Here is a 27,633-nt window from a genome sequence, read left to right on the forward strand (position 1 = left end):
CTAGTTTGATGTCTTCAAGTGTAAATATCTGTTAGCTCAAATTCTTTAATTTTTATTGTTACCAAGAACCGGAAGAAGTAACTCTAAGCATTTTGAGAGCTTTGTGTACATGTTTTTAAATGACTCACCAGGTTCCCAAAACATGGGATCAGCAGATGGCAGTCAAACCAAAGTTCAATCTGTTAGCTTGCATGGAGATTTCAAAATACTGTTGCCTGTAGGAGAAAGTGGAGAGAGAGAGAGAGACAGAGACTGTGTGACTGAGTTCTGTCGGAAGAGATGTTCTTACACATTTGTAAATAGATATAGGTTTATCAGACCTTAGGAAAGAGTAGCTCTGATTTCTGCCCATCTGGGATTTGCATGTGGGTTTTGTTTCAGGTCTTTGTACTTGGGAAGCTCTTGAATTTTTTTGACTGCAGCTGCAGATGTTTTGAAAAGAACAAACTGGTGATTAGGTTGTCTCGCTTGTGTTCTAGAAATCTGTCTATTTAAAAATATTTTCTTATTTAACATGTGTGAGGAAAGAGCTTTGCTTTTATGCCTGGAGTGTCTGTCTCACTATGGGGTAATGTGTTTTTTATTAATCAGTTTGGTTTTTTTTTTATAAAAAAACCCCATACATTCCTTTAATTCATGGTGGTTAATGCTTATAAAAGATTTTTTTGTGTGTGAATTCTAAACTTTTACTTTAATCGTGCTGTTTTGTAGAATACCAGCTAAGTGGCTGCAGACTATTCAATCTTGTATGTATTTTTATTTACATCCTGTTCCAAATAGTTTTGACACTTGTGCACCAGTACAGATGTATTTCAATAGCTGATGGAGTAGTTTCCTAAAGATGCACCTTCCGTATGACATAGTTGTTACAAGGCTTAGTGAAAGCATGAGAACTGGAAGGAGTTGCAGAGTGCAAATTATCATTAAGCATTATTGTACTATTATTTTCGTGTTTCTTTTTTTCACTTTACAATACATCATCAAACTTCAACCCTTGCTTTCTCTGTATTTTTCCCTGTAATTTATGTTGCAAATTCTGTCTTCTGTTGTGTCCTGTCTGCTGTTGGGAGGGGAGGGGAAAAAAACTGAAAACCAAAACAAGCCAACGAAACAAAAAACCTTGTGGGAAAAATACTCAAAGGTTTTATCATGAGTCAGTATTTTCAGTTAACACTTCACCTCTTCCTTTCCCCTAAAGGGGTTAACACCGCTTATTAATTGAAGAGCACAGTTTATAGTAAGCATTATTTAACATATACTGGTGGTATTACTGTACTTCCTGTTTTGTATTCACAATAACAGGTTTCTGAAGAGTTGCCTTTGTATAAATACCTCACTGACATTTTAGGCAAGTATATTCATGTCTTGGAGTAAGCACGAAAGAGTAATGTGTTGGAACACCGCTAAAGAAGGAAATCTCTTTGTTTCATAAGTGATACCCCTAAAGCCTTTTAAGAATATATGTTTTTAAATGACAGCTATGCATTTGTTTTGTTTCTTTACTTTTTGTTATGCTGGCTTGAATTTGCTCTTATAAGCCATAAAGAGAGAACTGTAGTTTCTCAGCAAGGAATCTTCTCTGTGACTGTAGTGCTTTGCCAGTAAACCTGAAATACCGTCCTGGAAAAGCAAATCTGCAGAGTGTATTAGTATTAAAAGGAAGTGAAATCTTCAGGATAAACTTAAAACTATTAATGCAAGTACTAATTTCCTTGTGTATCTATTATTCCCACTTAAAGTCACTTGCAAAAAATGAGGTTGCCATAGGGAACCCAGGGAGTAAGGGTTTTCACCAGACTTTGTGTCCAAGTTTAGTCTGTAGCAGTTGTAGAAGTGCAAAGTTCTTACGATGGCCAAAGCTGATAATATACAATGGAGATCAGGTCAGAACTAATTAGGTTTTATTATCAAAAGCCATTTTCTAATGCTTGCTGACCATCTGGTAATCTCTGAAATTTATTTTGAGTCTCTAGAGAAGGAGAAAAAGATCAGAGATAACGGTAACAGGAACTTTTTTTTACATTAACGCTGAAATTAATAGAAAATATTTAGCCTCTGTTAACGGGTTGAAAGTCGTCTGATAACGGTTACATTTATATTTATTTGTTTAGAATGCACAACGTTGACATCTTTACTGAAGTCTCTAAAAGAACAATTTTGAAAATGGCCTCTTCTAAGTCTTATATGCCCCCTAGGTATTATTTAAAGGTACCGTTTGCACCATCTGAAGTTACAGGGGCGTTAGTGGTGTACAGCTGCTGTGATACGGAGGAAAATGCAGTGAGGCAGCCTCCATGCCTTCAGAATAGCTCAGAGGGTCAAAGCCAGCCTATATGCCTGCTGGTGAGTTTGGGCCATGCTTGCAATCCGCTTTGCACCTTGTCCAAAGCGAAGGCACAGGAGTGCAAACTGTGTCTGACCTAACACGGTGGCATTTACCTTTCCCTGTGCCGGGTGACTCTTGGTCTAGGACTAAATGACGTGCCTGGCAATGGCAAACTGGGGCTCTTGGGCAGAGACAATGCTCTGGTGCTGTCAGCTGCTCTGGTCCCTCCGTCCCCTCCTGTTTTGAGCCCCGCTCTCTCTGCCTCCAACCCTTTGAGCTGTAGCAGTGTGCTACAAACAGGTGAGAAACGCCCGCTTCTTTGACTTGAAAGAGCCTGCTGAAAGGCCTGACTTTCTGATTTTTCTTTTTTGAAATCTCTTCAGCAAAAATATGCGATGATCTGTAAAGGCTGGTAAGACTGTCTTCTGTGATGGTAGATAAAGTACGTTTTGCCTCTTCCAGGGTGGCCCAATCTATGCCAGTGGTAAAGACTAGAAGTTACTTCTGGCTTAGGCAAATGTGTTTTAGTTGAATTCTGCCACCCTGGATTGTCAGAGAAATGCAGTGCACCTTTTGTGTCCTGAATGACGAGGAAAACAAACTTCTTAAGCATCGTTACGAGCCTGTTATGTTTTTTGAAAGTAAGACTCAAGACTGTGGGTGCTCTTCGCATAATCCCTGCTGTTTTTCTTCCTTGAAGAAAGGCAAAATACCATGCTCGTAATGGCTGCTTGCACTAGGCTTGAAGAGGACTCGTGTCTGTCTCTCTCTAGCACTAACTTCTGACCAGTACTGTGTAACATGGAAAGGTTACACCTCATCTCACTTTAAATTGCCCACAGCTATTGCAAATGCTACTTGCCCTTATAGCAAGTGATACCTTCCATACCCTTCCCTTCCAACTCTTTCAGCTTCTTGCCAAGGGAGCACAGGTAGGGGTTTTGCCAGCGTGCAGTGGCTGCCTGGTGCATCATGCAATCATGCAGCAGCAGGGAGAATCCCATCTCAACAGGTATCCCATCTAGAGATGCTCTAAAAATAAGTCCTTGTCATGTGGCAATGGGAAAAGATAGAAGGAGAACTGAGAAGGCGAGTCAAGGGGAAAGAGCAATTGGAAGAAAATAGAAATTATTTTCTTTTCTTTCAGTGGGAAGATGGTGTTGCTGTTACATCTGTGTTTTGAAGTGCTGCACTTGCATCTACAGAAACACTGCATTATGCAGACGAGGCAGTGAGGCAGTAGGTTGTATCCAAATGTTGGTGGCAGGAGAAAGCAAAGAAAGAGAAGTATGGGGTAGAAGAGCCAGAAAATGAGTTGTGTAAGGGTTACTAGCACAATAATATCGCTGTTGTCTGACATGATGCTGTTTAGACTGGGCTGTATCACTGGTTCTGTTTTCTTTACCTTTTAATTAGTTTTTACCGTGTGATGTAGGCACACAACTTCTCTCCAGGATGGGTGGAGTGGGGTTTTTTTGTGTTCTGAAATGCATAGAAAAAGTAAACCAATAGCCAGGAGAGTAGGGGTTTTGTCTCCTTCAATTTTAAGCTACTAGCTGTAGCTTTACGTATTTGTCAGTTAGAATGTGTGATGAAAATACTGTGAAAAAGTCTCCTGTCTTTATGTTCTCAGTTTCACTTCAGTTTTCATCTGGTCTGTAAATGACACCCCAAAGATACTGTGTGTTTAATCTTGAAATAATTTTCCTCGTGTTTTATAGTCTGAGAGGAAAAAAAAATGTGGGGAATTTCCTTTTAAGATACCCTTGTTTCCTGCTTTCTCTTTAATCTCTGTGAAAGATATGCTTCCTAGAGAAATGTCAGCTGGCAGAAGGCTAGCAGTGGCAATGTTGTGTGTGCGGGCTGTGGGCTGAAAAGAAATTCAGTTGTTACACTTTTGTGCAAGGTAATGCAAATTACACACAAACTTGAATTAACGGAACTTTAATTGACTTGGCAGTGGATCTCCCCAGTGCACTAATTTCAATATGCCTAGCTCAAATCCTGGGCATATCTGGTCTGCTCACAAGGTTTGTACAGTTGTGACCCTGCTTGCTACAGCTGAAAGTCCCCAAGAGCTGTATTTCTCTAGCTAAGCTGGCAGAAGGCTCTGGTGGAGTGGCAGCATGCTCTTGACAGGAGGACATTTTCTGCTGATGTAGCTGTACCTTTTCCCTGAATGATGTGAGCCAAGCCAGAAAAAAAACAAACCCCAAACCAAAAAAAGTCTCAATTCTTTCTCATTTGATTACTGTGTTATCAAAACCTACAGGTACCAGTAAGGAAATAGTCTCTGACATTAACCGCTCTACCTGAAATATTCTGGGGTTGCTTTTTGTTTTGGGCCGACCTGTTTCTTTACATTTTCATGACAATGTTGTAGCTGATTCTGAGAATTCAGAAGAAAGAAAGAAAAAGAAAAAAAGGGAATAATTTGTCAAGATTAAATCAATTCTCTGAAGAACTCCAGGCTCTTCATTTTTGGAGTATTGGTGATGATCCAAACAGGAGAATTGCTGTCCCTGGGAGGATTCACCTAAATTTGGCCATGGAAAATACATTTGCTCAGCAAATTTAATCAGCTTATCACAAAATTCTGCAAACATCTTTTTGTGTTTTGGGTAGTCTGGACAACATACCGCTTTCTTTGTGTTAACTGCAATCTCATCTTCCATGATGTCTTTTTTTCTGCAAATCATAAAGCTAGACTTTGAGTTTGGATAGAGGGAAAAGGTGGGAATTCACAAGTCCCCTCCTCTGTCCTTTGTGGTAAAGAAAAGGGCAAAACTGTCCCCAAAAATCACGCATAGTAAGCTCTTCAGTGAAAGTTAATTCTCTGCATTTTATGGTCACTGTAGCATGGTATTGCAGACAGAAGGCAAGCAAGGAGCACTTGCCCCGTTTGCAAATGACACGATTGAGATGTTGCTTGTGGTCATATTAGATACTTGTGGAGAAGCAGAGGTCTAATTGTAACTGTACCAGAGCTCTTAAACAGCATCCATTTAGTCACCCAGACTTTCAGTGAAGTCTGTGTTTGGTCGTGATGCTGGTAACCACTGGACCACATTCTTCCTCAGGGGCCAGAAAAAGAAGCCAAGTCTTAAAAGAAATAATTTCTCTGCTGCCTTGCAAATAGTAGTATAATCCACAGGCTACGTATCTGTGGTAGGGCTTTCGAGTGGCTGGTCCACGTATAGAATAACATCCTCCTGCTACCACAAATTGTTGTCTTCATCCAGATGGAAAGTGCCCGGTCTGTGGATTGGCTATTCGTGAGAGTATATGCAGGAAGGCTACTGGGAACCCTGGTGAGAGACCAGGACCGTATTGCGTCTGGCACTGTACAGAAAAAAAACCGTCCCTGTCCACCACAAGAGGTGAGGACTCCAAACTTCCATTTTGTCAGCAGCGTGCTGCGTGGTAGACACTCTGGTTTTCCTTGCAGATAGCTTTTCTCTTAGGCTTCAAAAAAAAAAAAAAACAACAAACCCCCCCCCCCAAAAAAAAAACCCATGGAGAGAATCTGATAAAAGACACTTTAAGGTTGTAAATCCAGATGCTGGGAGTTTACCAGACCTGCACAGGCAGCTGCAACTTTATTTTGTTCCTCTTAGTGTGTATGTTATAGGGTTCTGCCAGAGATTTCACGAGCTCGAAGTATTTGTTTGAGGGATTACTTATGGATGGCTCAATGCCAGTGAAAATATCTGCTCTGAGCGTGGCAACAATCAAAAAACAAACAAAGCGTTAAGATATATGCTGAGCAGTATAGGGATGATATAAAAATAGTTTGGTGCTATGCTCTCAAATGGAACAATGTGGCCAGTGCTGATATGGTACTGTGGAGGAGGCTCAGAGATCAGCAGTCTCAGTTGTTCAGGGAGTACAACAACTTCCAGATAAGGGAACGTGTCTCTTATTGTTACAATTTTAATCTTGGCTGAACGTACAAAGAAGGCAAAAGTGAACGCAACAGTGAATGGGAAAGAAGATGGAATGAGAATATCTATTTGTATTCCTTGTAACTTGAAGGAGATGACTATGTTGAGTGTAAAAGTGGAGACCTGGTGGCTAAGCAAGTGGCTAGTGAAAGAACTGAATTTTAAAAAGTATCAGAGAAGAGAGCAATAGCTCGTAGTGATCGCTGCCATATGGTGTCACTGAGGTGAGCATCTTAGCCAGGTTACACGATGGATTTTCTGTTTAGTCAAGTACTAAAACTGCCCACATTTTAGGAAGAAATATTATATTAATGTGTTTTGTCATGTCTATACTTTTAAATGAATGCAAGTCCTTATAATTTATGATATTAGTCACCCTCTGCTTCCTGGAGCTTGGTGGATCCTCACCAAATGGACAATGAAGGTTTTGATACAGAAACAGCAGCAAAGGTGCTCATCTCTGTTGTGGCAACTCTTCCTTTGCATGGCACATCCTTCTTTATTTGCTGTGGTAGGTATGTGGTAACTTAACTGTCTTGATTTAAGTCATAAGCTGCCTTATGGGGAAAATGTGTGTTCTAGCCACCATTGGAGGGAATTTGAAAGGCAAAACGTGGTTGCCACATATGAAGTGTAAAGGTAATGCAACTTCTTGTCACCAAGTGAGTCATGGTGGTTCCAAGCCCGTAAGTACAATCTCAGCTTGAAGGATGGAAAGTATGCAGGTAATATTTCTTAGCTGATGACACCGTCTGTCAAAGATACTGTGTGAAATGTGATGTTAAAATAGACAGGTACTAGTTTTATATAATAATCCTGTTAATTTTTTTTGTTTGTTTAGAGCGGTTTCTTGCTTTGTACAATACTTTATGAGAGAGTATGTTGTTGCAGGCTTTTATATTATTATTTTATTTTTATTACTGCTTTTATCATGTTGGATGCAGAAATATTGCCAAATCCTTCATGGTGAGCTGTAGCAAAACCACACAGGATTAATCAATATTTTAAGTAATATATATTAATTCACTTTTATCGGGCAGGAGTCCCATGTGTGCATGCCAGTTAATTGTGTTCAAGGAAAACTTTCGTTAGCACTGCTACTTCTCACAGAAGTAGAAATAATACTATAATTGCATTTTTAAAAATCTTTTCCTTAATTCTTTTTATTGTGTCCGACACTGTGAAGGTAAACCGAAACAATTTTGTTGATGTGTTGCTTCTGTAAATGTCAAAAACTGCAAAAAGCAAACTACTCTCTCCTGCTTTGTTTCCTTCTCCTCCCTCTTTTCTTTCCCCCCATGCTTTGAAATATTGTGGTTTTAATGAATGTTGTTCTGTCCTTTCCTGCTTTTCGTGCTTTGGAGCTGCCTGTTCTGCAATACCATGCTGGCAGTTAACAGGGGCAAAAATAAGAACTTCTGTACAGTATGGACAGGCAAGAAGAGCAATGCAGAGCTATTGCCCTCTTTGCCCTGTGTGCAGCAGGTGAATATTAATGTGGTTGTTTTAGATGCAAATATCTCTATACAGTATAGGCATGTACAACTTCGATTTATATGAGCCCAGATCTATTTGATGCTTTTGAAGTTATTGGAAATAGTGCAATAAGGAGCAGTACTGCAGACATGTGAGGTCACAGCCATGATGATTTCACATCCCTGTGCAACTTTGATATTTCATACACAGTAGAGGACCGGTATCTTTTGTAAATAAACAAATGTCTTGAATGATGAACAGGTAACTAATTGAAACTGACCACCCCTAGTCAGCTTTATAAATGGAATGCCATATAGCAAGTCATACAGCGTGGCACGTTTTTTCTGAGAATTAGAGAAAGGCTATTCTAAGTTTTCATTTTCAATATAAGAGGTTGATGACATGTTCAGTTATGCATATAGGAAAACTTGGTAATTTTCTGAGGTACACGATGGTTTTGCTGGCATAAATTTTACATGGCTATGTTACTCAAAGTCTGTGGCTGTAAGGAGGTTTCTGTAATTGTGTGTCAATAGGGTGTTTAAACCACACCACACAAAATAAACTATGTAGTGCCACTTTTCTATGTCTGTACCATATAATTTTTTGAAACAACTTTGTTGAAGAAAAATGTATTAGTTGTCGTTACGTGACTTTTTGATTATGAAATATATAATGAAATATACTTCTGCGCTTCTAAGCAAGGACAGTATTTAACTAAGATATGGTAAGAACTAAATCTTGCATACCTTTTCTGTTTATCTAGTGGCTGGACTAAGAAGGTCTGATGTGTTGAAACCTTACCAGCCTAGGAAAAAACCCAGAAAGCCAGGTTGCTCAGTGAAATACTTGGGATCCCCAGTGAAGGCTCTTGAGGTTGCCTGTGGTGGTTTGCAGGTTGTTGGTCCTTTAATTTATATCCCTGGCCCAGTGTTTTAGCAGCACAGTTTCTGAAGGTCTGACCCCTGCAAGGAGGAGGTGAAGTGTGTATGTGTAGCAGGGAGGCAGAATGGAGGTTTTACAATTTTTTTGTGTCTTAGCGGTAGCTATTTGGGTCGGCAGACAAGGTTCTTGAGGAGGATGACTATCAGATGGTGTGCAGGGAAGGCAGATGATGGTGCAAGGCAAATGTGACCCATCCCTTCCTCTTGACGTTGCCTGCTTATATGGTTCTGGAAGACTTGCTTGTGAATGGCAGTAGTAGCCAAATGTAGATAGTAATTAAGTTCTAGTTACCTACATTTAAATAACATAGTTCTTAAGATTATAGTGGGTATCTATGAATTTTTACTTGAGTTCTGACATTCTCTTGTTCCTCCTTATCTCAGCTGTTTCATTTTAGCATGTCAAGGAAGAGGAAGAAAAGAGACTGTAAATGTGTAGGGACAGTCTTGTGCCTATGGAGCAGATTACCTCCGGGACATACAGCTGAAATATTTGAAACGCCTTTAAGTTTGGCAGCTTTCCGTTTGCTTTCCCTTTTCCTTCCTTTTTTAGTCCTCCAGTAATAGCTCCCTTGTTCCGAAGAACAAAACCAGCACTTAGTGGTCATTCAGAAAGATTCATTAAAAACAGGAATGGAGTAATTGTAAACAGGCAGCCCCCTCCTATCATTCCCCCTTCCATTCTAGCCCAGGGCACAGCAGCCTTGTGTTGTCTGGCTCCAGACAATTTTTGGGAGAAAAAAAGGAACAATAGCCTTTGGATGTTAAAATAACCTTTCCTCATTCAGCTGTTACGGTATTTTCTTAGAAAACTGAGAAAATAACCCTGATTTTATTTTTTTAAAACACATCCTTTAACTGATAGATGTTTTCTTGTAGTGAAATCATAGCATGACTCTCTTATAGTAAAATAGAGGTAGTAACCGTGCTAAGATTTTATTACAAAAGGTAAGAAAGGTGGGAAACAGCAATGAGAAGGTTAATTATGGCAGTTTTCTTATAGACCGGGGTAATCAATGGCTAATAAAGCTATGTATCACTCACCATTTGTCATTTTTACAAGAGCTATTCAATAAGTATTGCAGGTTTGTTAACCTTTGTGCTTACCAAGAATTATTGGCAGTGGTGTGGGTTGTGAGGAATAGGGGTAGTTTGCTGGATAGGTGACAGTCATGGAAATTGTTTCATCATGAAGAGATGCTTTTTTTGTTGTTGTTTTTTTTTTAGTTACAGAGGTACAAAAGGGAGCTGAAGTTGTGCTCCGGGTTCCTCTCCTCCCTCCTCTGACTCTGCAGCTGCAGGGCCCTTGGAGAGCACATACTGCCTTCCCCACCCTCAGCAGCTCTGTCCAAGACTGAACTGAAGCCGGAGCTGCTAAAATGGCAGACTTTTAGATGCAAAACCGGGTGCAAAAGTATTTTAACGCTTGCAACTGCTCCAAAACGTAGCTTTTTATGGGTAGCAACCAGCATGCACTGAACAGGTAGATACTTATTTAATAATTGTGCCATTTTTGAGAGACAGTTGTTGGCAGAGTGTTGGCAGCGCTTCTTGTATAAACTGTTTTGTTATCTGTGCTAGTGTGAGAAGCACTTTTCAACTGGAGAACCAGATGACTTAAAAAGCAGGACAATCAATGTGTTTGTCTGACCTCGCAATGGGCTGCACAGAGATAAACTAGAGCTGAGTGAGCCAGGCCAGTTGTCAGGGAACAGTAGGGTGACAACAGTAGTGTTGCTCTTCACGTGGTGTGGAGAAATGGGTCTGTATTTATTCTGATGGTTGCATTAATTGAACTGTATGACTGGTAGCCGAATTAACTTGTTTTGAATTATCCTGGGTATCTTCTCATGACCCAGTATTTTGCCAGGGGGGGATATAAGTGAAATTGCTGTGAGAGGATTTTATTGAACGGTTCAGGTGCAGAAGATGCTAAGGCCCAATTACAGCACTGTTGTTACCATTGTGGTTGGGTAGTGTAGCTGCTTAAAAATAAATCCCATTAGAAACAGCCTAAATCCATGTAGTTACTGCTGTTTTGCAAGTGGTTGGGAGGAAATTAAATGGCTGGCATGCTGATGAAACTTTTCCTTTGGTTAAGACCTATTCTGTTTATTTAAAAGCTTCTCAGAGTGCCCTTTTTTCTTTCTTCCTCCCCCCTGCCCAAAGCAGAAGAGGCCAGAGCAGGAACGCATGGGGAGGGACAGCACGTATAGGGTCTCTTCATGTAACAAATGCAAAGAGACAGGTTTGGTGTGCACGCTGCTAGATTGATAGGATGTGGCATGGCTTCTTTCACCTCCAGCCTAACCTCATGGCAGAAGACAGTATAAGTGGTCCCATAAGTGATAGGTATATAATGGGAAGTCATGCGTGGCTGTTGAGTGAAAGCTCCACACCTGTTCTGTGTCATAACAACTTCCTTTGCGCATGGGGGGAGCAGCGGAGGGGAAACGAAGTGCCCTACTTTTCTCACAAGATAGCCGGAGGCATAATATCTTTGAGTCAGTAAAAGCTCTTGGGTTAAGCACTGGCCTTAAAGAAATCGGCTGGTAGTTGTTTATTTTTTTATAAAGCTCACTCCTTACAAGCTCGAGATACGGCTTCATAACTGCTGTTTTATCACAGAAGTGGCTTTTTTAAAAAAAACGTTTTACTATGCGTTCTTATCTGAAGTGCTTTGGGGTTTTGCAAAAACTACTGTCACTGAAAAATATATTCTGTGAATTATTTATTTATTTATTGGTTGGATAACTCGGTCCTGAGGCCTTTTTTCTTTCTGGAAAATCAGAACAGTTTTCTGTTCTGCTAGCAAAGTTTTGACATAACTCTTTGGCTTGTCCTCATGAGCTTCCTTGTAACTATGTGCATGTCTGCAAAGACCATTATTATAAAGGCCTCTGAAATCGTATTGTGATGGAGAGTAGTAATTACTTTTGACACAACTTTTTAATTTATTTTCTTTTGACTTCACTATGTAAGCAAAGAGTTCTCAGGAAAAAATTGTGAGCCTTCTTCCTCTCTCTCTCTCTCTCTCTCTCTCTCTCTCTCTCTCTCTCTCTCCCTCTCTTCCCCCAGCCTGCTGGTTAACTTAGTGTCATTAGGTAACTCGGTGCTTCAGGGATGGATGTCTTACTGCATGAATTATGGAAGAATATACCAATCCCACACTTGCACTGCTGGTACCCCTTTCCCCTACCTTTAGTTCTGGAGCTGACCTGATTTGCCTGTCCCAGGACAGTGTTTTTAATCAGAGACTGAGAAAACATCACAACTTGGCAGCATCCTCACACTCACAGCAACCACATTTTTCTGTGGTTTTTGACTTATCTCAGTCCTTCATTGGTTCATTCCTATTTAAGTAGGTGGTTATGCTGTATCTTCGGAGAGCATCATCAGAGCTCTGTGCTTCAACTTATGGTTAGGGAAGATGGAATTCCTCCCCAAACCTGTTCAAATCACATGAAAAGTGAGCAGGGGCAGTCTGTTATCATAATCTTAGTAATAGTATTAGTTTGGGTCTGTGTTACCCGCCATAGGGCTATTGTGCTTTGGTAATCAGTCATATATACAAGCACAGCCAGGGCGTATTACACTTCACCTTTGTGAAAGGCTTATGCTGATGTGACTCTGAGAGTGGTACTCGAGGGCTTTCTTTTGTAATAATGCATGCATTCAGTTTCCTCTCGTACAAAGATCTTAAAGCTCAGATTGACATGGTACTATATACCTCATAGTGTAGGTATGTACCGTATACCTCATCCTCATCTATCTTTTCCTTCACCCCGATCCATTTTGTAATTGTTTTATATATTTCATGGTGACAGATACCTGATAAGAGTGACCAAGCTTGGAATTCAGTGATTAGTAATATCCTGGATCTGCAGATATCGTTTATACAGATGAATGCAGTGGTTTCTGTCTGATTTGATATCAAGCTGCTAATTGCTGATGGCAGGTTTATTTTCACTGCTGTGTGCTACCATTTATAGTCCCTGTAGTTGTAAACTGTCAAAATATTAGGGAATTGGGGCCCTGGTTCTTTGCTACATCAGAATTGAGTTTTGAACGTGGCACAGGTAGTATGTTGCAGAGGATCATCCTACTCTGATTTGTGGAGGTGGGCAACTACTGAAAGTTATGGCACATAGGGAATATGAAGTAGAAGCATCTTTAGGAAACAGTATCATTGGCCCCAGAAAATCCAAAGGAGAAACTTCTGCAACCTGACCTCTCTTCCATTTTGAGGTATGAGAAGCTTTGAGAAATTTAACCTGTGTTTAGAGTCTTCTCAGAATTTCTAAACGTGCTATTGAGAGAGTGTTTAAAAAAAACCAAGCAACCGGTCATTATGCGTTATTGCTAAGACTTTGTGGTAGTCCGGTAACATAAAGCACATGATTTTCTTGTCATAGAAAATGCCTGCGCTTTCAAATATGAAGACATATCTTGAATAGTTCAGCTTTCTGTATTTGTGATCCATGTTTTTAGTTTTGACTTCCACTGTTGACGTTTTGCACAATAGCTTCTGTAATATGTAAATATACAGAGTCCAGTAAAAGGGTGAAGGTAGGTCACGGTCTCGCATAGAGGAGATAATACTGGATTTAAAAGAAGGGAAAAAAAGCACACAGGCAATGTAAATTGTACTGATGTAGTTACTTTTGAAGTGGTAAGTGCTGTAGTATTACCACAGTTACTCTTCCTTGCCTTTGTTCTGTCATTACCTAAGAAAGGATTGTTGTTTGATAAACAATGTGCAGCATTGGGTGCCAGATGAAAGCACAGCCAAGAGATTAGATTACATTATCAAGGAGAGAGGAAGGAAGATGCATTGAGAATGGGGTCTGTTACAAGTCACCAGGTAATTATCAAGCTTAGTAATTATAAAGGGGTAGCCTATCCTTTCTAATGTCTGTTTTAAATGTTAGTTGTGATTAAAAGCAGATCATTTGTGGGGGGAGGAGTGGGGAAGGAGAGGGCTTTGTTTTTTCTCCATCCAGACTGTCGCTGAAACAAAGAAAAGCTGCCAATGTGCAAGAAGTCCTCTAATGGTGTGTATGTATGTGTGTGTTTGGAGAGCAAAGACAACGGGGATTGTGAGAGCTCTGAACTTTTGAGGTTTTGGCAAAGTGAGAGCTCTGAACTTTTGAGTTTTTTGGCAAAGTGAATGTAAAAATTAATTTGAAAATAGTGTGTGGCATGAAGAAACACTTTTTCTTCTGGTATTGAAGTCACAGGTCTGGTTTAGCTAATGTGAAGAGAGAGACCAATATCAACTGAAACCATTTCTCAGAAAATGTGTGACTTTAAGATCAAAGAGACAGCAATCCTGAGGACCTGCTGGCCTTGTGCTCCCATGAATCCAGTGATAGGTAGTTGTGCGATACCTTGGAGAGTATCTCCACCTCTGCTGTCAACATAGGTTTCAAAATTGAGGGAAAGAGAAAAGTTCAAAATGGCAGGTAGCTTATTCTGTATCACACCTTATGCTGGTATCTCCACTGATAGTAATATAATTTTGCCATGTGCCATGTTTTTTCCTCTGTCACAGTTCATTATTAATATAAATCAATATTTTGCTAGAAGCAATTATTATAATCTTAAAAAAATAATAGTATATATACATATAATTTAGAGCACAAAGACAATCTTATATATAACCCAAGAAGTCCCTAGCGTGCCTAGTACTGTCTCAACCATTCTGTCCATGTGTCCTCCACATTTTTTATGAGGTATTACTGATACCCTCTTTTAAATTTCAGAAGGGCATCATTCATCCCAATTGCAGCACTCATAATAGCTGGCCATCTTCTGTTGATCAGAGCATAAAATGATGGGGCTAACCTGAGTATTCTTTCTGGTCTTACATTATGCTTCCAGTCTTCCCACTTGTGGCAGTCCTAGATGGGAAGAAAAATTTTAACTGCTGTGTTCTCAGCAGTGTCTGGAGATAATGGAAAGAAAACTCTTCATCCTGGTCAGTTTTGGATTTGTACCATAACACTGGTTTGTGCTGTTTTATAGAAGAATAAATCCGGATTGATTGTCTGGATTTGTGGTGCAGGGGGATTTGGAGGAGAGAAATCTAAGTGAACCGTGTGCTGAACTGGAAAGCGATCTGATTGATGCAATTGCAAGTTAAAGCTCCTGTGGCATAAGAGGTGATAAACCCCAAGTTGTTGTCAGCTTCAGCTGTCTTGCAGAATTGGTCTAAAACATAATGTTATGTCTGAATTACGACTTAATAGCTATATTCTTTGCTTATTGGTCACAGGGGCAGCAGATGCTGACAGTACAGTGAAATGTCTTTACAAGATTTCAGTTTAAAATGTACTGGATAAAATAAGGAATAGCCAGTATTGTGTGAGAGAGATTTCAAGGAAACCTGCAAAATATTTGCTCATGGGGATGTGCATCTTTATTTTATATGTAGGATTTTCAGGATTCAGGGATTTTTGAGAGGTTATTGTATGTTGTCTATTTAAAAAAAAAAAAAAAAAAAAAAAGAAAAGAAATCAAGAAGACAGAAATTTCCTTGTCAATGGTAATTATTTCCAATCATATCTTTTTCCAGTGGAGTTGCTCATATTCTCTGTTGTGGTTACTGAGTTCTAATCATCCATACTCTTCCAATACAAACCTGAATACTCATGTGATGATACCTGTGGAAAGAAAATCATTCCTAAATTGTGCAGGTTGTTCTGTGCTTTGAAATGTGAGATTATAGTATTGCAATTCAACCACGTGTATAAAACTGTTGATATTAAAAGAAAGGGGATGTTCTTCCCTCTTTAGAATCTATAGTTGAATCATAGTTGAATAAAGGTCATTTTTCAGGGTGATATGCTGGTCTGTTCCCATGTCTGCACTGACAAAGACTATATATAGCCAAAGCAGACTTCTGTTGACATAAAATTATCTAAAATCCCACAAGTAGTGCTGTGGAAATGCCTGCATAGCCACCACTCCTCTGAATGTGCCATATCATCTTAGATTTGGGAGCATGATCTAAATCTCAAAGTATAAAGTTTTCAGTCTTTATGCTTAGAATATGAAAGGCTTTAACTGCTTAGTTCATGTTTTGTGTTTACCAGAGCTGTAAAGCCTAATGGTTGGTACTCGGATGTTGACATCATTTGTATCGATTTAGTAAGAAGCATTAAGCTACTGTGCTTTGGGTAGAAAATCTGCAGGCAATGATTTGATTTTTTAAAGGAGCACTTCTGTTGTAAGAGTTGGTAGGTTATGTGAACCCCCAAATTCAAATCAGTTTTCATTACTGGTCAAAAAGGAGCAAAGAAAGAATACACCCACTCCTTTCCAAGTCTTAGAATCTCACAGGTGATCTGTGATGATTATGGGAAGGAAGACACCTTCTAAATTATTCCCCCTCCAAAAATTCTGCCTTTTAGCATGACAGTTTAGAAAATTTCTTCTTACATCTTCGGTGTTTATAACTCTGGCATGCTAGGAAGACTGCCAGGTTGGTGGGAATGCAATGGCCTTTGTACGGCTAGAATTCTTTGTTTTCAATTGTATCCACTCACCTATTCACCCTTTTCTGCCTGTCCATCTCCATCCTCGAACCTGTAGTCTCTGTGGCAGCAATCTCTCTGGAGAGGTGAGGCTCACTTGGTGCAGAACACTTGTCACTCTGAAAGGGCTCAGGAGCACCTTTCAGTCCTGGAGAACCAAGAAAAGGACAGGCTGTGGCTAGAAACATACTTTCCTTGGAAGAACATCAAGGTGCCATAGAAGAGAGGGGGAGAAGGAAGAGAAGGGGAAAAAAAAGAAAAAACAAATGAAGTAAGTAGCTTTCAGAAACGAGAGGCATTCTGATTTGGGCTCGGACCTGTAATAGGTCTTAAACCTCAGGCTACTGCCTCAGTTAAGTTCAGTTACAAAAGAGACTAGGCACACGCCTTTGGAAGCCAGAGGGAAATATCGATAAACGAACAAACTACATGAGGTAGTTCTTCCATTCCTAACAAACAATATTGTTAAAAAAGGCAATGAAGGTGCTGTTTCGATGAGATTCTAACCCGTGACTAGAATAGCTTTGTGTAAAACATGGAGTTTAGCTTTGCTGAAGGTTTTGGAATGGTACTGAAACTGTAAATGTGGTCAGTGCTGTTGTGAGATGAAAACACTGGAAGATAGGATCTTTACTATGAGTTTTCCCATGTTCTTTTTATGTGCCTGGTGGCTCACGTATGAAAAGCCTTGTCATACTTTGAAGAGCAGGGAGCAAGTTAACTTGCTAGTGCCAGAAACTCAGTCTTTAGGTAGCATATGAATTACTGTGAACTCAGCAGCATTTATTGCATGGGCTGATGTATTTAGCCTGTTACTGTAGACAGAGTTTTGAAATGCTCCAATTTGGACTTCTGCATTAGACCTAATTATCTTTGACTTAACAAAAAACAAGACAGGATATTTTTTGACATTTGCTACCATATGTAGTACACATAATGTCTGTGGGAAGCAGCCTCCCCTGATTAAGTAGTACTTAGTAAGGTCCCAGCCTTACTGAAAAGCTTCTCCCCCTTCCCCAAATTTTTTTCTTTCTCTTTTCTCTTCTTTTTTTTAAGTAGATTTTGTCAAGTGAAGTATTACTATGGTATTTCAGAGCAAATTGTTCAGATTTTTTTTTTGAAAAAAGAAAAAAAAAAAAAGAAGAAAAAAAAAACCTGGGAGGAATAGAGGGATGGAGGTAAAGAAAAGCTCCACATGGCAAGCCATTGTCTCTGGAAATCAAGCACACCCACTAGGTATTTTTCCATCGGGAACTATTGAGTTAGTTCTCTGCATCCTGATCAGAGAGATTGTACAAGTAGGACGCTTGCAGTGAATAGACTGGGTTTTGTCAATAGCTTTGAAACTGCCTGCCAGAGCTCACATGCTTTTGTGCAGTAATTTGTTTATCATTACTTCCTTCCTATGAAAAAAGAGTAAAAGGAGTGACAAGCAAAATATATATTTGGATGAGATTTAACAGTTTGAAGACCAAATTGTTTTGTAAGAATAATTTGATGGTGTGTGTTTATACCCTCATGCAATGAGGACCTGGAGAGGAATAGCTGCTGGGGCATGCACTTCAGGAGGTGAAAAAGCAGTGGGATGCTCCATCTATGCAGGGGACATACTCTCTAAAATGTGAGAGTGAAGTAGGCTGCATTGAACTGGGTTCCTTGAAATACTTCTACATGATAGAGAAAAAAGGTGCTTGGCAGAACTGGTTAGCTGCATCCTATGGCAGAACTGGTTAGCTGCATCCTATGACTACAGCAATATGATACTATATGCACTAAAAGTATGGATTGGCAGTCAGAAGCCGTGGAGGTCAGGTCGTGTGACTTTCCTACTCCTGAGCTAGGAGTTGCTGCTGAGATGAGGTAGTTGAATTGTGTGTGAGTTGTTCTCCTGTGCCAAAGTAAGCATCAGAGCTTGAGCCGTGAAGGTGGTTTAGCTGAACTGATTTTACTTGGGGTTAATTGCTGTGGGTTAGGACTGATGAGGTCAGTCACTGTGCTTCAGAGGAAGGGGAGCAACTTTGCTGAGACTCAGGAACTCCAATGGCTTTTCACTGTTTGTCTGTACTTTTATCAAGTAGTTAAGACCTGGACCTGCTGCTGGCACCTGAGGTGTGAGTCTTGCAGCCTGTGAGAAGTGATTCTGGGCTCTGCTGTTTTTCTTATCGTCCCTTTTGTGGGGAAAAATTCTTTAGACATACTCAATTTGAATTCTGAAAAATGTAAAGTAACAACCCTGAGAAATTAAGCCTTTTTTTCAGGTCTCTGCCTTACTCGTTCAACTCTACTAATGAGTCTTAAAATCAATTTGAGGAGACTGCTTCCTGCATTGTACAGGATACATTTTTAGGTTTCAAGTATATGGGGAAGGTTTGTCTTTGTAGTCCTCTGTATTTAGGCTCTCATTCTGGCATAGGGCTACTAGTTTAATTTTTATCTATGCTTTGATGTACCTCAATTGCCTTCACCGGTAGTGGAAGTTAAATTGAAAAATACTCATCTTGAACTGGAATACGTCTGTGTGCACAGTGTTAAATTTAACATTCAAGTCTAGGACCTGAGTGATGGTTTATCAGTGAAAGTGCAGATTGTAACTGGGATCAGAATTACGTCCTGAAATGTGAATTCAGGTGAAGGATGGTATCTTCAGGCAGATAACACTTTGGTTGGTCCCTCTTTGATTGTTGTGTCCAAGTGAAGAATCTCTTGGTTGGTTGATGGTAGGGGTGATATGAATGAACAACTATTTATGCTAGCTGGTGACCTGAGCACCAGACATTTAACCAAACAGCTATGAGGTGATGGTTACAGCTTTAGATTTCTCTTGACTGTAGGCAATAATAAGTTGGTGACCCTCAACACTGAGCACTCCCTATCCCATCTCTTGAGTTGCCTTGTCCCTGGAGGGATGGGTGTGTTCATGTATTATATTCGTAATGTTCAAAAGAGAAGATGTAATTTCAGTCTGCTCTTCCTTAACAAAATAACTTTTTACAAGCGAGTGCAGCACAGACTTGGCTGAAAAAGTTGGAAGTCCTTGTTGTTATTTTTAAAGTATTTATTAGCTATTCGTTTCTATTCAGATAGCATTGTAATGCCTGGGTTGTTTTTTTTCCCCCATGTAGGTTTGGCATATTCAATAAAAAGGATATACATGAAAAATGAAGTCATAGTAAAAGTGAAAAATCCTGGAATAGAGTTGTTTATCATTGTACATTAGTGGCAGGAGAGAGAGGAAGTGGCATGATTGTGTGTGGTGGGTGGCATCAGAGGGACTGGTACACTTGGTGGTGGGGAGACCATCATAGCCTTACAGCTCTCGGTGCCAGCGATGTTGAGAGAGCTTGGAAAGCGCAGTGTGTTTTCCATAGTGAGTCGTGGGTGATTAGCAGTTGGCAATGAGCTGATATGAAATGATAATGCAAGAGTGGCTGTGGTAATTGTTGTGTTGTCTGTGTCTCAGGAAGAGGTGTGTCTGCGTCTTGCCTGCAGTAAAATTGATGACATGGTCTGATAGACAAGTGCTACATAAAGACTGAGAGGAATTTATAGGCACCTGAAGGCAATACAAGCCGATGATGAAAGGCATTCTCAATGTTAGACACTAATTCATAGCGAAGCGAAATCCTCTCAAGGGCTTTGTGTCAGCCGTACAGCTTACCAGGATGAAAGCCCACCTAAATGGCAGCAGGTTGTAATTCAAACATGGTTTGGTGCCATGTTGAAGTTCACAAGGAAAAAATTGAAGTATCGATTAGGCCTTAGCTGCAAACTTTGTATTACAGCTCTTTCATAAGAATCTCCTCAGCTACTGCACCTTCTACTTTTATTTAGTTACTTATTTTACTACCTTTTTTTTCCTTTTGATTTTCTTGAAGGCATGTATTCAATACATTAGTATCAGGAAGTACTTGTGGAGTAGCATAAAAGATGTATCTGAACTAATTGGCTTAGAATTTTACAGTTACCTCTTTTGTAACTAATAAACATTTTGTTCTAGGGAGTCACACATGTTTTCTCAGTCTTACTCTCTTGCCTCCAAAGCCTGTTTCTCTATATAGTTCATCAGATTTCTCTGAAACCGGAGTAAGGTGACACACTCAAAAGATTCAGTAGTTTTTAAGAGCAATTTCACTTCTTAAAATGTTATTCATGATGTAAGGACAGTTATGAACTTTTTACTTTTTTTTTTTTTTTCTTCTTCTTCCAGAAAATACCAGTTTCTAGTGATAAGCCAAAGAATTGTTATAATCCCAAATGCAGAATAGAAGACTGGGGCAATTTACAGGAGCAGATTAATTACTGTTATGTCCTGTGTTGTAATTGTATCATTATGGTCATCGTGGTCTGGGTCTGTAAGAAAGGCAGAGCTTGTAGAGAAATACATTAAAGAAACAGAAGAACTTTCAGGCGCGTGTTCTCTTATCTAGAGAGTGGCATGTTTGCCAGGAACCATCTTTTTTCCATTGTCAGCTGTTTCATAAAAGGTAGTGCTTTTCCTGTATCCTGTTGAAGAGAGAGTTGCAAACTGCACTTTTGATGGCTGTAGCTATCTTAGCACTAGGTAGTGAAGACTTATGTTTGTGTTGCATTGTCCTTTCAGAATCATCATCTCAGATGTTTAGTTTACTGGTGGAAATACATTCTTTCATTTCTCAGCCAGTAGCAGTTGAATTTCAATGTGTGCTGTAATTCTGAGGTGCATTTTTATGTTAGTATAAATGTAATTACGTTGTATAATTGTCATTGTGCTCACTTTTCCACCACATACGCAAAATCTATTTGTTTTCTTGCTTGTGGTCTGTATTGGTAGGTTTGCTTGCAAAGCAGAAAGCAGCGGAGTGGCAGAATTCTTTCAGAAACAGAGGTGCCAAGAATTATGGTGATGACACAAAATTCATAAGTTTTTTCATTTCCAGAATAATTTCTTTTACAGTCTGTCTTTAAACTTTGTCTTTTGAAAGTTCAAAAAAAATTTGGACAAAACCATGATGTCCTGTAAAAGGAGGCCAAGTTGTATTTTAATGCCTAAAGTTATCTGAGGCTTTTCTCAAATATGCCAAACAAATTCTTCATTTCCAAGGTCAAAATCAACTAGATCACAGTGTCTCTGGAATCCTTTTTTCTTTTTGAGACATCTTGCTGTTCTCTAGATGGCATCTCCTGTTCGGTCTTTCAATTCATTCACTTGAGTAAGTCTTTACCAAATTTTCTGTGGGTTTCCCCCCTCCACCCATCCAAATCTTTCTCAATTGTTTTTCTCTGAACCACAGCTTGCCCTTTTCCACCGCTAATGATGCTTTTCCTTCTGACTTGCTCCTTTTGTGAACACTGGCCTATTCAGTGGCTGAATTTCTCATTGCTCCCAGCTTGACCTTTCTTCATTCTGTTGACTTCATGCTTTCAAATTTTCACCTGTTTTCCCTCCCTCTCTTTTTGTACTACTTCTCTTGTCTTTTCTCTGGCACTGTATGTCTCCATCTTATTGTGTCCCACCCTTCCTGTTCATGTTGGCTACATCTCATTTTGTCACTTCTGGCAAAATTAAACACCTCTGTAAGGAAATTTCCAATTGTGTTATATTTTCTTTTCCTTTTCAGTTTTTTGCTTTGTATGGTTTCTCTGGTTCTGCCCTGTTTCCAGTAATCATTTACTATCTGAGATTTTACAAACTGGTTAGTGATGAGAGAGGTACAGAGTCAAAATAGTTGTAAAAAAATGAAAATCAATGATAAATTGAAAAAAAAAATCTTTAAAGTAATTCATGGCAACAGAGTCAGCTTTTCCACATCAGCATCTTTTCCTCCCAGAGCTAAAACAAGCGGTTCCATGAAGCTGCAAAAACTAATGAAAAATTTGATGGATTTGTTTGTCTCCTGGTTGACTGACTTCTGAATTTTAGTAAGACTGTAGCTGAACTTATGGTGTATTAAACACCACAGAACCCACTGCAGGAAAGAAACATTATGCCCCATCAGCAGGGGAAAAAACCTTAACTGGTGGCAGTGCCAGTCTAGACACTAGGTAGTTGACATGGTAGAGAAATGGTGACTGTGGAGCAGATGCAAGGGTATCTAGTTAGAAGGAGAACTCTGATCACCTTCGTGCTCTTAGTATTGGAAAAGCCTTTCTGCCCTTCTGATGCTTATATGGGTAATGTGAGCCAGCGGTGGGGCTGATGCCGGCTCGGTTATCCTTGGACATGGTGGGATGATGTAGACCCAATTTCCTGGTGAAACCAGACCAAAATACGTCAATGGTCTTACAGCTTTGCAAATACAGTTCAGGAAGCTGAAGACTGATGTATGTTGGGGTGGTTTTTTTGTTGGTTGCTTGGACTTTTCTGAAAGTATCTTGTTCCAAATTTCAAGGCTTTGGGGTTTTTTCCAAGTTCTGTTTTCCTCTGATTCCTTTTATCCACTCCCAAAATTTTCTTCAGTTCCATTTCTTTTTTTGCTGACTGCTGTCCCTCCCCCACCTCTGCATTTCCTTCCCAGATTTCCCTTTCCTGGTATTTCTTGTTTTGAACTGACAGTTTCTGTGTTACAGATTGAATCTTTCTGGGGTTTTTTTCTGAAATTTTTAGTGAGTTTTTTTTCTTATCTTTTAATTTCTACTCTTTGTGACTTCTTCCTTGTTTCTCCCTACTGTCTATTAAAGTGAAATCATTATGTTCAAAGTTCACATTATCACTGTCTTTTTGCTCTTCAGATCCTTTTCTGAAATGGATAAGCGATTTCTTTGGTAACAAAAGCTGTAATGCTACCCTGCTTCTCCTTCTGCCTCCCTGCAATACCCATGAATTAAAGTGATGACAAAGGCAGACATGGAAAAGAACTTGTGATGGCAGAAGTGAGTAGCAGCATTGCTTTGGTTGCCATAGAAGTGAAGTTGCCCGTTTTGGCACGGAGCATGTGAGTATGAAGAGAATTAAGTAACGACATCTATTAAAACACATGGCGGGTTTCCTGCAAGGTGGCAACAGAGTCTAAGGGTTATTCTCAGCTATCTGTTTTTTTGTCTGCTCTCTTAACCTTCCTGATTGACCTGTTTGCAAAAACATTCTGCCTTCCAATCGGCCACAGCCCCGAGGGTAAAGTTCACTGTTTAATTCCACAAGTGCTTATGGACAATGCATGTTATAAATGTACACAGAAGACTGTTGTACTTGCTCTGCAAGTGTTAATGGAACTAGCGTATTTGTCAAGAGGGGAAAACACAGCTACCCCTGTGCAGAAAGCAAGCACAGTGACTTGGACTGGATGGAGAAAAAGGCAATTTGAAAATGTATGTCTTGGGAAAAGAACATTGTTAGTTACATTGATTCCCTCCTGCTCTACAAGATATATGTACACTTGGTGAAGAATAAAATGACACTTTTAATTTTGCATTGTTACTTTTAAATGATAGCTAAAGTCTTGCACCAAAAATAAATCATCGCATGGAAATCACTTTGTATGATACCTTGTAAAGCATCCCATTTCTTATTGACTGCATTACTTCTTACTTACTGCTACTGTAGCTTTTCCAGTTTCTCAGCCTTGAGATACTCAGCTATTTAAGAACTTGGATGGAATAAATGAGGAATGTGTTTCATGGCAGAGATGATGGCATGAAATTGTTAGGCCAACTTCTGAAATACAATATTTTTTTGTTGTTGTTGATTTGAACATTTGGGCCTGTTTGCAGGTTTACCTGAGGATATATAAAATCATATTTCAGAATACGATTTTTCTGCTTTTCGTGGCAGTGTTACTTATATAGGTATTTAACTGTATTTAATTTATTTGTATTTCTGAATCCCATTATTTTTGCCAACAGAGGGAACCTTAAGAAACAATTCTGGATATAATCACAACATAATAATATTAAGTATTTTTTTTTCTAATCTAATCCACTCAGTAAGTGATGTGAATGGAAGGAGCATTTTCACTTTGTGAATACTTTTTTCATTTTACTTCTGTGTTTACAAATTAAAGTATTAAATGTAACTATTTTTTATTTAAAGCCCTGGGGTTTTTTCTGCTTGAATGTACAGCATTTGCTGTACTTAGTTAAAAAAAGAGAAAATTGGATTGTAACTGCTACTCTTGCTTGTGGCTAGCAGAAAGGAAAAAGTTAAAACTCAGGCTAAATGGTTGAAGAAAGTATGAGGTTAGCTGGAGCACGTTACTTGTTCCTTAGCATCAGCCTGCACCAGTGAATGTCAGGGAACACCAACACAGATTTTTCATGTAAACCCAGAGCTACCTAAATAGGGCTCTCAGCTGCTTTGAAATTACAGGCAGCTTGAAACCATGAGAATGCTTCCTATGGAAATAACTACTGTTTAGACACTTCTAAATTCCATTAGCATTTGAGGAAATTGCCTGTTATTTAGCTCACGAAATGTTTTTCTCCTTTACTTTGTTTGTACCCATTGCACCAAATAAGGCTTCCCCTCTCTTAAATGTTACTTTTTACAGTTGCTAAAGAGATGCTTTTATGCCTTGCATTTATTGTATCTGTCGGCAAGGGGCCATGAAGACTAAACGTGTTTTGAGTCTAATTGCAGGTGATTGGGGGTTTTTTTCCTTTTTCCTTACACGTCATTGTTTAAATTCTGCTTTTTTGACATGTTCTGTCCTAAAGCGAAGTCCCTGTTTACAATTGAGTACTTCTATTAGCTTAAGGCCCAGCTAAGCAAATCCTGTTCTGTGTTAATAAATGTCTTAGTTCTTGACAGATGTTGCAGAAGGAATCTGATGGTTATGACATCTACAACGTTAGAGCTGCAACGATGAGAAATAATCTGTATCTTGTCAGCTTATGGTAGGATCAGACCTCTCTTTTAGTGGAACTAAACAGTATCTGTTCCCTACCACAAGGAACAGATACATTTTGGGTTGGTTAGTTTGGGGCTTTTTTTTTTCTTCTTCTTTTCTTAATTTAGTGGGGGGGAAAAGTGTGTCTCTCCCCCAGTCTGAATTTGTAAAATAAGTTGTAGTTTTAAAGAAATTTATCGTAGTGTTTGGATCCAGAAGCACAAGGAGATAAACATCAATGTTTCTTAGACTCAGAAGGCTAATTTCTAGTCTTTGTTTCATGCACCCAGATGTTTTGGATTTACTAGGTGTACACTGAAAAACGTGGGTGAATTTGGCCCAGAAACTCCATGACTTAGCCATAGGAAGTTGTATTATCTTATAAGAGAGAAGATTTTCCCGAGAGATGTAGCAGTCCCTTAGCTGTCCAGCAGTTCGCAAGCTAGCAGTCAGAACTGCTGGTGTTGGCTTTCCTTTGCATTTCAGGTTAACGGGAAGGGAACAAACGAGCGGTGGAGATAAAGGCTTTGTCCTCCAAGGAAGTTCTTTGATCTTGTGGTGGCTATCCCAGTGTAACTCCTCACAAGGACACCTCTGTGCCAGGATAAAATTCCTTTTTTTTTTTTTTCTGGTTTTGCTGTGTGCAAAATAAAAGCAGAAGATGGTAAGAAGCATTAATCTTGGAATATAGGTGTCCCAGCAGACATTAATGTCTCTGTAGACAAGCCTGAGAGTGAGTTAAAGCAGTCCATATTCTCTTATTTTTCTTTTAAAAGTTCAAAACACACATTACTATGCCTGAGGCAAAGTTCAGTGTTGAGGGATACTTCATCATGATCGTTTTTCCATACCTGCCATCATCCCTTTGGGTATCCCAAAGAGGTTCATGCGTATCAAGAGAGGTGAGATGCCATCTACTGAAACTCTGCCTTTGCTATGAAGTGGTGTTGAGAAGCTGCTTGGAGCTCCAGAAGCACCAGTAGGGGAGAAGGGCAGGACCCATGGAGCCTGGTGGAAAGGCCGTCAGAGCCTTCTTCTGACATGTATCACGTGCAAAATTTGCAGCAGGCTGTTCACTTGTAATGATCACAGACTTTGGTGGTCCGGGAGTGTTTGCCGTGAGGTGAAGTAAGACGAGATATGTGCTGCCGAGCTTCCAGAGCTTGGAGTTATTTAGCATGTCGTTCTTTTTTTGTTTCTCTCATCAGTGAAGATGTGTTCTTAAGGATAGAGATCACATTGGCCTGAATAAGAAAGAAGCTGCTGACAGTTTTACTGTTCTTCTAATTGGTGTTATTCTCTGCTGGCAACGTTGCTCTGCCAAAAGTATTTCTGTGAGCAGTGGGATTCTGAAAATCACACCGAGTGTTTAAAAGGTGGTAAATCTATCCTAATTTTTTTTCCCAAAATTATGCTAATGTAGACCGTACTGTTCACTTATTTTGAGCATATAGAGCCCTGCAATAGTCCCCACTCCACATTGACATTCTGATTTGTGCATAACTACTAGTTCTTTAGGAATATTGGAACCTCAACAGTAATCGCTCAAATTTTAAAGTATTTTTCCAAATCATGTACAGGCAAAACAATGTTCTTGCTTTATGAAGACATGGCATAATAAATCATAATTGTCACTCATGGGAGCATTCTTAAAAGTTGTGTGGCAAATTCAGTTATACTCAGGGCATGAATTTTTTTTCAAGGTTTTCATGTTTTAAGAATGAAGTACTTCTGAAGCCATTTACATTTGTAATATATACCATGTATGGAACATTGTCCTTTATTCTTAATTATACTCTGCAGATTGCTGATTACATATACCTTTTGAGTATATCCTTTGGCATCCACAAGCATAAACAAAGCTGCAGACACTGTATTTTCCTCTACCAGCAGCATGATGTGTTTGTGAATTAACTAAGTGGCCTTGGGTACTGTATGGGTTTCCCCATCACTGGAAAGGCAATTTATTCCTTTAATGAGACTGGAGATTAAGAATTGAATTAAAGAGAAAATGTGGGTTCATATAAGAACTTGTTAATAAATAAAGTGAAATTACTGGTCTTTTCAGTGGAAGGTTTGAAGGAATAGTTTTAATAGCTTATGAGCTGTTTGCTTTCTTTTGACAGTGCTGAACTGTTGGGAGTGATTGTTTTCTTATGATTATAACCTCTAAGGAATACTGTGCCCTTGGTTTTTCATAACTGAGACACCAGTGAACTACAAAAGACGGCAGCTGCAGAAGTGGGAGCGTGTGAGTTAGAAAAGATCATATGAAGATCCTGTGGTTTAGAAAAGATCAAGTGGTGGGGAGGAGAAACCACCAATTTTTCTAGTGGCATAAAAGGATTCACAGCAGGCGGGATGTTTTGCAGCCATATCTTACTGCTGAGTGAAGCTCTTTAGCCAAGTTAGGTCTATAGCCATATGAAAGTTTAAATAGGGAAACCAAGCACAGCTCCCACATGCATCCTAGAAATGATCGGGTGTTGGTTGATTGATGTACTTTATTTCTGTCTCTCTCCTGTCTACTGTGCTTGTCCTGTGTCACCTTGCACTTTTTTGTATCCTGAAGGGTATTTTATCTCGCCGCAAGGTGCTTTATCT

The 27,633-nt window shown here is 39.4% G+C and overlaps 1 protein-coding gene across 3 annotated transcripts in view; it reads left to right on the top strand.

The window, feature by feature from the left end:
• The window catches only part of SPATA5 (spermatogenesis associated 5), a 175,975-nt gene that overhangs the window by 78,909 nt on the left and 69,433 nt on the right, over positions 1–27,633 (top strand). The window contains exon 15 of one of the 3 annotated variants that reach the window (XM_040610874.1): positions 5,569–5,809. The exons of the other annotated variants lie outside the window; for them this stretch is intronic. Within the exon in view, the coding sequence (XP_040466808.1) occupies positions 5,569–5,778 (210 nt within the window). The 3' untranslated portion in view covers positions 5,779–5,809. Of the gene's footprint in view, positions 1–5,568; positions 5,810–27,633 lie in introns of those variants that run through there. 3 annotated transcript variants of the gene reach the window in all.

Source organism: Falco naumanni, chromosome 1 (genome assembly GCF_017639655.2).
Source record: "Falco naumanni isolate bFalNau1 chromosome 1, bFalNau1.pat, whole genome shotgun sequence".
NCBI classification, from domain to species: Eukaryota; Metazoa; Chordata; class Aves; order Falconiformes; family Falconidae; genus Falco; species Falco naumanni.